Here is a 14,481-nt window from a genome sequence, read left to right as displayed (position 1 = left end):
TATATATATATATACCCTGTAGGTCATTACATTGATTGGATGAAGAGATGCAGTGCAGAACATTATATAAGAGTATTGTTAACGCACCTTTGAGGCTCCAAGTGCTTCAAACTACTACTGTTATCATATTCATAATATAATGTCTTACTTACATTGACAGGTGCGTTAGATGACCCCTACCTGTTATATTAAGCAAACAGCAGACATCTATCTGAAGTGCATACTGCATATGACTCAGAGCAGTACAGACGGGTAGTTCTGATCCGCTGGTGTTTGGCCTGTTACACATTAGCTACCACGCTCTTCATTATAATGATAGAACACCTATTTTATAGATCAGTGTTTCCTGACGGGTGATGTCAGTAAAATAATGAAACACCCGGAACCTTGTACAGGTTGGCACGGTCGAATTAAATTGCGTCTAGCCCTTTAAAGAGTAGAATGGTAAAATGCTGCACACGGTATACATTGAATTACTAGCAAATAATTGAATCAGTGAGTTTGCCACCCTGTACAGCACAGAAAGGAGGCAGCGCAGCCAGTGTTTGCTTTCATGAGAGCCCCGAAATTCAATTATTCTTCAGGCAATCTACTTGTACTACCATCTACTTTAGAAGCCAGCTGTCCAACCCTTTTGCTGTCAAAGTGGCCTCCAGCTCGCTGCAGAACAATGCGCGGTAGTTTTTAAACTAGTACTTTAAGAGTTAACCCATCAATGCCAAAGCCTTGTATCCTGGCAGACGTGGCTTCCAACATCACCCATCAGCTCTGCATGTCAGGATAGAGAGAGGAGGGGTGCTATAGGTCTGCGTGAGAGGAACGCCAGCCCCTGTAATTGGAAGATGTAAAACACTGTGTGATCAGCATTGGTTTATTGACATGTCCAAGAATTTCAGCTTCCATTGTGAGCTCCCGATTATTTATGTTCGTGCCAGACATATGCACACAGATTTATAGAATTATCGCTATTTCCTATACATTGCATAACCCATATATTTAAATTGATGTACACATGTAGTTTATATGTTGTGTGTATGTGTGTTTGTGTTATACGTGTGTGTATATAAGACACATGCATACTCCTTGATATATCCTGCATTGTATTCAAGTTCAAATATATCCAATGTATACATGACTGCCAGCCTGATATACAGTAGAGGTGGTTTACAAAATCATTACATTATATGTCAAAAGGAATGGAAGCTTTAGAGTGCTAGCTCTTCGGTCCATTTGCTTAACATTCATTTAATGCATAAGGTCATTGTTCTGTCTTTGTGTGTGTGTGTGTGTGCGTGTGTGTATGTGTGTGTGAGGACTAGGTTTAGCGCTAAATGACTCACTGATTTACAACACTTAATGCAATTCATAAATTAAACACTGCAATATATTAAATGGAATTAAAGGAAGCGGGGAGGGGAGAGGGGGGGGGGGTTGCATTATGATAGAAATTTAGGGCTCATTTAAATTCTTATAAAAAAATGGTGACATCAAGTTCAAATGGACCACAAAGTCAACCCGATATATTTATTTATGTCCTAAACAAAATAATACGTAGTTATGGAATCCAATTTGTTCTCAATGAAAAAGGGTTTTAGAGAAAAACCGGCATTGTCATCTACAGATTTCATCAGAAAAAGAGACTGTCCCAGGAAATGTTGTGACGTGGGGACGGTATACATTATACGGCAGACACTACTGTCTGTCAGCTACTATTGGTTGCATTATAGCATGGAAATCTAATAGGGGACAGGTACGCGCATGTCAGAATTACCACTGACCAGGTTGAGAAGAGAATTGTAAGAGTCTGGGAATGTTTTCATTTAGAATACAGCGAGACGCATCACACCAGCTTCAGGCTGGATAGAACCAATGGAAACAGACAGGGGTGATGATATTAATATTTATTTTTAAGACTTAAGTCCTTGCTGGTATCCATTCTCTGTGACTTGTATTATATGGTTATAGTTATCTTCTGCCCTGTTTGTTTGGTTCTGAAAGCAAGGTACCGTTGGAGATCCTTTATAATGTGCAGCATGAAAGGCTCCCTGTGTGTAATGTGAACTCATGTCACTGAAATCCCACTGATATCAGGATTTGCCAACCAGCTATGACAAGAGTAAGGTGATCACAGCTGACTCTCAAAGAAAATATCCCATAGCAGTTCTCAACAGATTGCTGATGGATGGCATTGTGGGTTGTTAGGATTTTTAGGGGCATACTGAGCCACCAAATTGTCTTATGCAAATTAAGATCGGGAAACATCCTCAAAACATCATAATTGTTACTACTCCTAGATATACGCCAGTGCTTGTACAGTATGAGCCCAGTGCAGCAATGGCTTGTGGGATTTTCTGATTTCGGTCTACTCTTCATATCCACAGTGAACAGCTTGAATGGAGCGCTTATGTTCCACCTTTCACCCTTCTCGGGGAGGGGATAATTGTACGGTAGTTTGGTTCCTACAGTATATGACGCACTTTCATTGCCTTGAATGTATGTGTTTAAAAATGGAAGGATAATTGTTTTAAAGTTTAGATCCATTTCACAAAGTTGTGATATTAATCATTTATACAAATATACCTAGTATCATACACACATACATACATACATACACACACACATACATACATACATATATCATATTATATATGATGTTCCATATATATGTGTGGTCACACATTGCTGCATGGAATAGGATTATATTACTATTATACATGTCACATTGTGGAATTATGATAGTCCTGTTGTGTGACATGTTACAATGCAATTCATTGCATATCATGCAGAACACAATATGCAACCTCTATACCATGCTGAGCTCATTCCGGTGACCAGTACACCATGCTGAGCTCATTCCGGTGACCAGTACACCATGCCGAGCTCATTCCGGTGACCAGTACACCATGCCGAGCTCATTCCGATGACCAGTGCACCATGCCGAGCTCATTCCAATGACCAGTACACCAAGCTGAGCTCATTCCAGTGACCAGTGCACCATGCTGAGCTCATTCCGATGACCAGTGCACCATGCTGAGCTCATTCCGATGACCAGTACACCATGCCGAGCTCATTCCGATGACCAGTACACCATGCCGAGCTCATTCCGATGACCAGTGCACCATGCCGAGCTCATTCCAATGACCAGTACACCAAGCTGAGCTCATTCCAGTGACCAGTGCACCATGCCGAGCTCATTCCAATGACCAGTACACCAAGCTGAGCTCATTCCAGTGACCAGTGCACAAATCTGAGCTCATTCCGATGACCAGTGCACCATGCTGAGCTCATTCCGGTGACCAGTACACCATGCCGAGCTCATTCCGGTGACCAGTACACCATGCCAAGCTCATTCCGATGACCAGTGCACCATGCCGAGCTCATTCCAATGACCAGTACACCATGCCGAGCTCATTCCGATGACCAGTGCACCATGCCGAGCTCATTCCAATGACCAGTACACCAAGCTGAGCTCATTCCAGTGACCAGTGCACCATGCTGAGCTCATTCCGGTGACCAGTACACCATGCTGAGCTCATTCCGGTGACCAGTACACCATGCCGAGCTCATTCCGGTGACCAGTACACCATGCTGAGCTCATTCCGATGACCAGTGCACCATGCCGAGCTCATTCCAATGACCAGTACACCAAGCTGAGCTCATTCCAGTGACCAGTGCACAAATCTGAGCTCATTCCGATGACCAGTGCACCATGCTGAGCTCATTCCGATGACCAGTACACCATGCCGAGCTCATTCCGATGACCAGTACACCATGCCGAGCTCATTCCGATGACCAGTACACCATGCCGAGCTCATTCTGATAACCAGCACACCATGAGGAACTCATTCCGATGACCAGTACACCATTCCGAGCTCATTCCGATGACCAGTACACCATGCCGAGCTCATTCTGATGACCAGCACACCATGAGGAACTCATTCCGATGCCCAGTACACCATGCTGATTTCATTCCGTTGACCAGTGCACCATGCTGAGCTCATTCCGATGACCAGTGCACCATGCTGAGCTCATTCAGGTGACCAGAACATCATGCTGAGCTCATTCCAGTGACCAGTGCACCATGAGGAACTCATTCTGATGACCAGTACGCCATGCTGAGCTCATTCCGGTGACCAGCACACCATGCTGAGCTCATTCTGATGACCAGTATACCATGCTGAGCTCATTCCGGTGACCAGTACACCATGCTGAGCTTATTCCGATGACCAGTGCACCATGCTGAGCTCATTCCGATGACCAGTGCACCTTGAAAAACTCATTCTGATGACCAGTACGCCATGCTGAGCTCATTCCGGTGACCAGCACACCATGCTGAGCTCATTCTGATGACCAGTATACCATGCTGAGCTCATTCCGGTGACCAGTACACCATGCTGAGCTTATTCCGATGACCAGTGCACCATGCTGAGCTCATTCTGATGACCAGTGCACCATGCTGAGCTCATTCTGATGACCATTACACCATGCTAAGATCATTCCGGTGACCAGTGCACCATGCTGAGCTCATTATGATGACCAGAACACCATGCTTACTACATTCTGGTCACCAGTGCACCATGCAGAGCTCATTCTGATGACCAGTACACCATGCAGAGCTCATTCTGATGACCAGTACACCATGCTGAGCTCATTCTGATGACCAGTATACCATGCTGAGCTCATTCCGGTGACCAGTACACTATGCTGAGCTCATTCCAGTGACCAGTGCACCATGAGGAACTCATTCTGATGACCAGTATACCATGCTGAGATCATTCCGGTGACCAGCACACCATGCTGAGCTCATTCCGATGACCAGTACACCATGCTGAGCTCATTGTGGAGACCAGCACACCATGAGGAACTCATTCTGATGACCAGTACACCATACTGAGCTCATTGCAGTGACCAGTGCACCATGCTGAACTCAGTCTGGTCACCAGAACACCATGCTGAGTTATTCTGATGACCAGTGGAGAATGCTTAACTCAGTCCGGTCACCCAGTGCACCATGTTGAGCTCATTCCGATGACCAGTGCACTATGCTGAGCTCATTCCGATGACCAGTGCACCATGCTGAGCTCATTCCGATGACCAGTGCACCATGCTGAGCTCATTCCGATGACCAGTGCACCATGCTGAGCTCATTCCGATGACAAGTACACTATGCTGAGCTCATTCTGATGACCATTGCACCATGCTAAGATCATTCCGGTGACCAGTGCACCATGCTGAGCTCATTCTGATGACCAGTACACCATGCTTACTACATTCTGGTCACCAGTGCACCATGCAGAGCTCATTCTGATGACCAGTACACCATGCCGAGCTCATTACGATGACCAGTACACCATGCCGAGCTCATTTCGATGACCAGTGCACCATGCTGAGCTCATTCCGATGACCAGTGCACCATGCTGAGCTCATTCCAATGACCAATACACCACACTGAGCTCATTCTGGTGGCCAGTAGACCATGCTGAGCTCATTACAATGACATCATTTCAGTGACCAATGCACCATGTTGAACCCATTTTGGTGACCACACAATACCGAGCTCATTACAGTGACCAGCGTACCATGCTGAGCTTATTTCACTGACCAGCGCACAATGCTGACCTAATTTGGCGACCAGAGCAACATGCTGAGCTCATTCCGGTGACCAGTGCACCATGCTAAGCTCATCCTGAGGACCAGTGCACCATGCTGAGCTATTTTTTTGATGACCAGCACACCATGCTGACCTCATTCCGATGACCAGTACACCATGCTGAGCTCAATCTAGTGACCATTGCACCATGCAGAGATTATTCCAATTCACTGTGTACCATGCTAAAATCATTCTGGTGACCAGTACACCATGCTGATCTTTTTCTGATGACCAGTGCACCATGCTGAACTTATTCTGATGACCAGTACACCATGCTGAATTTATTCTGATGACCAGTACACCATGCTGAGACTATTCTGATGACCAGTACACCATGCTGAGCTCAATCTAGTGACCATTGTACCATCCAGAGATTATTCCAACTCACTGTATACCATGCTATGATTATTCTGGTGACCAGTACACCCTGCTGAATTTATTCTGATGACCAGTACACCATGCTAAGCTTATTCTGATGACCAGTACACCATGCTGAGCTTATTCTGATGACCAGTACACCATGCTGAATTTATTCTGATGACCAGTACACCATGCTGAGATTATTCTGATGACCAGTACACCATGCTGAGCTTATTCTGATGACCAGTACACCATCCTGAGCTTATTCTGATGACCAGTACACCATGCTGAGCTCATTTCTAAAAACCAGTACGCCATGGTGAGCTTATTCTGATGACCAGTACACCAGATCTATAGATTGGGCCTGGCACTCCCAATATAGAAGGAAACGGCAGCCTGTGTCCTAACCTAATCACAAATCTTCTCCATTGGGTATAGTAACAAAAGGAATAAGAAAGAGGTATAGCTAAAGTCATAAAGCAGCCTATTATAGTGTGCCCCACCCTCCTCGTTCCCAGCCACATCCACCCACGTAAGGAAATATGCGGGGCGGATGTTTTTTTTATTTATTAGGGAGGCCAATCTCGGGAATCCCGATATTGAGCATTTTTCAATCCTGAATCCCAGGATTGTAAAAATGCCCTGGGGTTGGCATCCCCAAGTATAACAGTTCTATATATTAAGTACATAGTACACTGCTGCATCGATTCATTAAGGACATTGTACACTGTGGGGTAGATGTATGAAGCGATGATAAGAGTGGAGAAGTGATAAAGTGCTTGGTATTTTATCAATGGCCAATCAGCTCTTAACTGCAACTTAACAGCCAGGAGCTGATTGGCCGGTGATAAAGTACCAGGCCCTTTATCACTTCTCCTCCCTTATCACTGCTTCAAACATCTACCTCTGTGCTACATTGGGAGGGTTAACGTGGAGGATGAATGCCGGCATCTCCATTGACGGTTATTTGTATTTATCACGTACTGAGAATACACCTATTTTGCACAATTGTTTGGATACTATGGGACAAATTAAATTGCATGCAAATACCTCTTCCCCACTGAATCAGCACGCAATTTGGTCTCACACAAACATTATTGTTGCCCCATCAGGCATTTGACCGGGCAAAGGGTGAGCGATGCGGTACCGTTACTAATGGTTAAATCCCGTAGCAATTTGCACTCTGCTTGGAAATGAATTCCCCGCTCCTGAACTTTATACAGTATATTCCTTGTGATAACATGACATTACAGATAGAATTATTACATTATCATCACATTAGAGCAAACTCAATTTGAGATATAAGCTAATTGTGGATGTTGTCTCTAGTTCTTTGCCTCATGCCCTCAATCCAGCACAAAATATATTTGGTATTTATTTCAAATTGTAGGTAATGTTTTAATGACATTGGTTGTTTTAAGACTTCCCAGCTGCACACTTGGAAGTTATAAAAATAAGTAAATAAAACACAGCACAAATGTGCGTGGCTTGGGTACGAGCATTTATGGAGGCAAAAACTGTTGGAAGGAGTTGGGCAGAGTGTGGCACTTTATTGGGAATGGGCGCACAAGTCCTTTTAATTTTATAGAGCAGTGCATACAATGTTTTCTTTGGCTGAGTTTGAGTATTAAAATGACATAAAGGGGTGTACATTTTACACTTACTTGTTTTATAGATGGCAATGTATTGTGTGTATGATTAAGCCAAAACCAGTATATTAAAAACTAGCTACGCACGCTCAAAGCAAAAGCATTGAAAGCTAGACTGCTACCTCGTGATTGCCTCTGTGTTTCAGTATGTGAGAAAGAGATGTAGTTCCACTCGCTGTCTGCAGATGGCAGTGTTTCAGTTACACACGGACACTAGACACATATATATATATATATATATATATATATATGATGTGATTATGCTGAATTGAAACACATCCTCCCCATCTATATGTTTAATTGACTAGGCTGAATCTCGGCACCCTAAAGTATAAGAATATTTGGTACTTGTGTATTATCTGGGCGCCCAATTTTTTCATCGCATGCCACTACTTAAGGCATGCGATGCGATTTTTCATTGTAAAGACCCGATTTTTAATTGTATAGTCACCCATGGGTGATTTCATACCCCCACTATCCAACTACGCATGGAGTTGATTTTATATAGTGTGGTGAACACAGCGAGTAACCGAGCCCGAAGCGTGGCGAGCCCCGCGAGGGGCCGCGGATTACTTTACATGTATTCTGCGTCCGCTCGCCACGCTTCGGGCTCGGTGGCTCACCACACTATATAAAATCAACTCCATGTGTAGTTGGATAGTGGGGGTATAAAATCACCCATGGGTGACTATACAATTAAAAATCGGGTCTTTACAATGAAAAAAATCGGGCGCCCAGATATTACACAAGTACCAAATATTTTGATGGCATCCCTAGGCCAAAAGATTGAGAAATATAGAAAAAAAATATTAAATTTAGTATATTGTGGTTATAGGTCATCCTTTTAAGGAAGCGCCTAGTGTGTAAAATATCGTTAATGATGGACCGTCAAACCCCTCCACCATTGACAAGTGTGTATGCACTTGCCGATGCCAGCAACCCGCCAGATCCCCACCACCACCAATATCAGCATCGGAGGAGACTCGGTTAATCTGTAAGGGGCTTCATGTTCAATTATGCAGCGAGGGACCAGAGATTTGCTTCTGTTTTCCCACCTATTTTATGATTGGAAACCACCAGCTCTAGTTTTGCCTATTGCATTGCTCATAATAACTAAATGAATTGGTCCTGGACCACCAATCCAGGGCACCCCTTCAAGTGTCTGGAGGCACCCCAGGGTGCAAAGACACAGTTTGGGAACCACTGAGCTAAGCTATTTTTTTGTAAGAGCACCTACTCCACTATGACAACAGCTATGCTGATGGTTCAGGTGTCACTCGATAGGGTGTGCGATTTAGGTGTACAATAAAGTTGCAGAACTTTGATAAGTAGTCTGGTTGTCGAGGAATAAAGCGTCAAAGTTGTGATTTTTTTCTCACAGAAAATTCATGGTGTTTGTGATGTGCGCTTTTTCCCTTTGGGTTGTAAATTCATATGAAGCGTTTGCCAATTTATATCTGCCTTAAATTCTGTTGATTTATAATGCATTATTTCTAATACTTTCAGTATACAGTAAACTTTGGGGATACAGTGCCATTTTTACATACAGTAAGCTTTTGATGAACGCATTGTAGAACACACAATCAATTATGGGGGGGGGGTTCTCAATATTTAGCAATGCAGCTGACTAAGGGGCCCATTTACTATAGGATCGCATCGTGGAATCTACCACCCGGATCGCATTTCAATAAGCAATCCTATCAGCGGGATATTTGGGGGCTCCAAAAAAGATCTCAGTCAGCGCTGACCTCCAGCTGACCAGCGCTGACCGCATTGCCCCGTAGGCAGTCAGCTAAGTAGCCCATAGTCTACAATTTGAGATGGCGGTAGCTGTGGGACCAGATGTGATGTTGCCCAATAATGGTACATTGGGCAGCATTGCGTCATATGGCTGCGGGTGGGACATAATATTTGCGTCTAACCCCCTAAAACAGGTGCTTTGGGGGAATTAGCCGCAAATACTTAATTGTAGATGGGAACCTAATCCTATTACATCATAGGTCGCTGATGAAAACGGGACACTCAGCAATGGCTCAGCGACACATTGCTGCGTGTCTACGGAGCACAGACTGACTTAGATTTGGGAGCAGGGTAGAAATCATCGAATGATTTTGTCCCCGCACGCTACCCTGGGAAAAGGATATTCGTACGACCGGCGGGTGGCGTTAGAAGGCTCGATGAGCAGCGAATTACTGCTGCTTAGCAAGCCAACCAGAATCACCTCTATTGTCCATAGTGCTGGATGCACAGGTAACATATACACAAGGGAAGAAAAGGAAACACAAGAAAAACATTAACAGGGATGAGAGAGATTGGTAAAGGAAATAGGGTGTTAATAAGGTAGAGGGTCACTCACCTGCCAGACTGACAGGTAGGCAGGTGAGTGACAGTAGGCAGGGGACAGCAGGCAGGTGACGGCAGGTACTTTTGGTGACAGGTAGTCAGGTGAGTGACAGCAGGCAGGTGACAGCAGGTACTGTAGGTGACAGGTAGACAGGTGAGGGCAGGTACTGTAGGTGACAGGTAGTCAGGTGAGTGACAGCAGGCAGGTGACAGTAGGTACTGTAGGTGACAGGTAGGCAGGTGAGTGACAGCAGGCAGGTGACAGCAGGTACTGTAGGTGACAAGTAGACAGGTAAGTGACAGCAGGCAGGTGACATAAGGTAGAGGACAGCAGGCAGGTGACAGCAGGTACTGTACAGTAGGTGACAGGTAGGCAGGTGAGTGACAGCAGGTACTGTAGGTGACAGGTAGTCAGGTATTATACAGGGACATAAGGAATGGGGGATAGAGGAGAGGAGGAGGAGGGGGGGGGGGGGGGCGATGCGGCATGAGGGGTGCAGGCACCAGGGGTACAGGGGACAGGGAGACAGCTAGGTACAGGGGGAGAAGGAGGAGAGAAGAGAAGGAGGAGAGGGGGAGGGCGGTGTGATGGAGCGGAGTGATGGAGGGATGCAGCGGTAGCTAGAGCCGCCGTCACCCCCCGGGAGGAGGCTGAGGGTCCGGGCTCATGTGTGACAGGAGGATGCCAGCTCCCCCCACACCGGGCACGGCATGCCCGCGGCTCTGATCACCCGGACATCACCCGGGGGCCGTTGGCCGGAACATGGCGCCCACCAAGCCCGGCTTCCAGCAGGACCCTTCCCGCAGAGAACGGTAAGAGAGGCCGCGGCTCGGGCGAGGCCCTGAGTGACTGCGGCTGCTGCACGTACACAGACTGTAATACTGTGTGCATGTACCACTGCTGCCTGCGTGTGTGTGTGTGTGTGTGTGTGTGTGTGACACATGGCTGCATCACACTCACACACACACACAGTAACAGGCAGCAGCAGCACAACTTACTACTGCACAATCCATGTGTCACAGAATAACATACATTGTGCATGTACCACATGTGTGTGTGTGTGTGTGACACATGACTGCTGCTGGCTGCATCACACTGACACACACACACAGTAACAGGCAGCAGCACAACTTACTACTGCACAATCCATGTGTCACAGAATAGCATACAGTGCATGTACCACTGCTGCCTGCGTGTGTGTGTGTGTGTGTGTGTGTGTGACACATGGCTGCATCACACTGACACACACACAGTAACAGGCAGCAGCAGCAGCACAACTTACTACTACACAATCCATGTGTCACAGAATAACATACATTGTGCTCCTAGAACATGGCCATACTGTATGCATGTACCACAGGAGCTGCTGCCTGTGTGTGTGTGACACACATGACTGCTGCTGTTGGCTGCATCACTCTCTCTCACACACTCACACACACACACACACACACACTGCCTGCTGCATCCCACACACACATGCACACTGCCTGCTGCATCACACACATGCACACACTGCCTGCTGCATCACACACACACACACACACACGCACACACTGCCTGCAGCATCACACACACACACACACACACACACACACACTGCCTGCTGCATCACACACTGCCTGCTGCATCACATGCACACACACGCACACACATACACTGCCTGCTGCATCACACACACATGCACACACTGCCTGCTGCATCACACACTCACACATCCACACACTGCCTGCTGCATCGCACACACTGCCTGCTGCATCGCACACACACATGCACACACCGCAGCGCAACTTACTGCTGCACAATCCATGTGTCACACAATAACATACACTGTGCTCCAAGAACATGGCCATATTTATCCTGTGCCAGACACATAGGATGTGGTAACCTGTCACACATGTGCCATCACCTCTACTTTATTTACATGTAGTTAACACCTGCCCCCCTAACACTGCAGTGTACTGTACGCTGTGTAAATAAAAATGTGTGTGTGGTGTGTATCAGGGTTGCCTACCTGACCCTCTCCTTCAGGGAGAAAATGCTCTGCTCCTGGACTTCCCTGGTAATGTATGATTGCCAGCACCTGTGGGGAGCTAGGTAACTGATAAGAAAGGTGTTTCACCACAGGTGCTGGCAATCATACATTACAGGGAAGCCCAGGGACAGAGCATTTTCTCCCTGAAGGAGAGGGTCAGATAGGCAACCCTGATATATATATGATTTTATGTGAGCTGTGTCAGTAGTGAATTTGGAATTTGCCTCCTTATTTGCTCTACTCACTTATTTTGGTACTAATCGGTGCCCGTTAAGGTCTAGGTCTGGGGTAGCAAACTCCAGTCCTCGAGAGCTACCAACAGTTAATGTTTTCCAGATCTCCTCACAGAATCACAAGTGAAGTAATTAGCTCCACCTGTGGATCTTCTAAAATGTGTCAGTGAGAAATGGAGAGCACCTGTGCAGCAGCTAGGGTGTCTGGAAAACGTGGACTGTTGGTAGCTCTCGAGGACTGGAGTTGGCTACCACTGGTCTAGGCCCATCTCACAATTGTACTGTATGACTGTTAGTAGTCACTATTCCGCTATATGTGCTGCAGCCACACATACAGCGTAACACAGTGGTAGCCATCTACAGTCCTCCAGAGCTACCAACAGTTCACATTTTCCAGACAACCTAGCAGGTGCCCAGGTGCACTCATTACTCACCGATACATTTTAAAATATCCACAGGTGGATAATTACTTCACTTGTGATTCTGTGAGGAGATCTGGAAAACATTATCTGTTGGTAGCTCTCAAGGGCTGGAGTTGGCTACCCCAGGCGTAAGAGAAGCATTGTGTGACCGTGGGAATAATGTTTATACACGGTACAGTATTGCATGTGACAGGTGCTGTCTATGATCACATGACAACTTGTGTAAGGTGATGTGTTACTAGTACAGAAGCTTGTTCTCTTAATGACAAGTCTGAATAAAAGGCCATTTTGTGCTAACACAAAGGTGAAGGCAGATGATGTGGGATAATAGTGGCGTCACTCTGGCGACATTTTTCAGCCGCATTTCCCCTCAAACTAAATAGCATAATTCTGAAGTATTTGTCTGCTGCTGAGAATCGCTGCTGTATGTACTCGCGGTATGTACGCAGCCTTGTCCAGGCCAGTTTGAGGTTTGACATGAAGTAAAAAGTTACAAATTGTAGTAAAACAGGAATGGGTTCAAGATGTGCCAGGTCATTGCAATAGAGCGGTAATGTTAATAAACTGATGTTTTCCAATGGCATTGTATCTGCTTGGCTATGTCACTGGTGTGTCATCCTCTAGTACAGGCATTCCCAACCACGGTCCGCAAGGCACACCAACAGTGCAGGTTTTGTAGATATCCAGGCTTGAGCACAGGTGACTTAATTAGTATCTGAGGGATTCTGATTAAACCATCTGTGCTGAAGCCTGGATATCACTACAACCTGCACTGTTGGTGTGTCTTGAGGACCGTGGTTGGGAAAGCCTGGTCTAGTAGCATTTACTGGATGTCTATGGGAAGGAGTTTGCAGCAATTCGCCATCAATTTAAGACCAGTATCTTTCTGCATTGTGCATGTGTGTAGCTCAGCATCAGGTGATTTTCATATATTTATATTTACCCACCCCTGTCCTGGTCAGTATTTGTTTATTTTGTTTTCCTTTCTATGCTTTTTGACCATATGTTTATATCTCCAGGCAGATACAGCCGTTTAATTGTTTTTGTTTTCATTTTGGGCAGCAAAAAAATAATCACTTTTGCATAATGCTGTAAAACATTTCTAGAAATATAAATACAATACAAATTAAATTCAATAGATTCATTAAAAGTTTCAGAACGGCAAATTAAAGGGTACTTGTTAATTATATGGAGGCCACCCAGTCAGGCTGCTGACACTCCAGGCTTGATATGGACGGAGGAAGTTTAGAAGGGAATATCTCCTCTGGGTTATTTTTTTTTAATCTACTTACTTATTTGAGATATATTGAAAGAGTATATACTTATTGGAAGTATCACAAGACTGAACGCTGTACCCAGAAATCCCTCTGACGAACTGATGTCATAATTGATGCACTGCACTCAGCCAGGCAGTGGGGTATTTGAATACAGCTGTCAGCTTTGGAATTCTTGCAGTGTAATAATACACATTATCTGCACTGCATGTCCACTGACAGTATTTTGTTGACGCTGTCTGTGACATCATAGCATTGGGTTAGTCTGGAACCATTACTGGGGCTAGCGGTTATTTTAATGATAGCACCATTTTATAACTTTTTATTGAACACAATGTGGACACAGTGAATAATGATGACAGAAGTAATAGAGTACAATAATAATGCAAGATTGCAAAGATCTTGACAGTGACCTAAGAATGGCCGACATTGACAAGATCGACACAAGCTTTATGTTGACATGGACATGGTCGGCATGAATAAGTTCGACATGAGTTTTCACGGTTTTGGTGTCTAT

General features: G+C 45.3%; 1 protein-coding gene across 12 annotated transcripts in view; it reads left to right on the top strand.

Moving 5' to 3' along the window:
• Nucleotides 1-14,481, top strand: part of NPAS3 (neuronal PAS domain protein 3) — a 380,993-nt gene that overhangs the window by 5,623 nt on the left and 360,889 nt on the right. Inside the window, exon 1 of one of the 12 annotated variants that reach the window (XM_083167039.1) lies at nucleotides 10,581-10,815. The exons of 10 other annotated variants lie outside the window; for them this stretch is intronic. In XM_083167039.1, the coding sequence (XP_083023165.1) occupies nucleotides 10,766-10,815 (50 nt within the window). In that variant the 5' untranslated portion in view covers nucleotides 10,581-10,765. Of the gene's footprint in view, nucleotides 1-10,580; nucleotides 10,816-14,481 lie in introns of those variants that run through there. One more of the 12 variants, XM_083167044.1, reaches the window with a different exon arrangement.

This window comes from Crinia signifera, chromosome 12, assembly GCF_055691185.1.
Source record: "Crinia signifera chromosome 12, ASM5569118v1, whole genome shotgun sequence".
NCBI classification, from domain to species: Eukaryota; Metazoa; Chordata; class Amphibia; order Anura; family Myobatrachidae; genus Crinia; species Crinia signifera.
The sequence above is the reverse complement of the archived record's forward strand: the minus strand, read 5'-3'. Positions and strand labels throughout refer to the sequence as shown.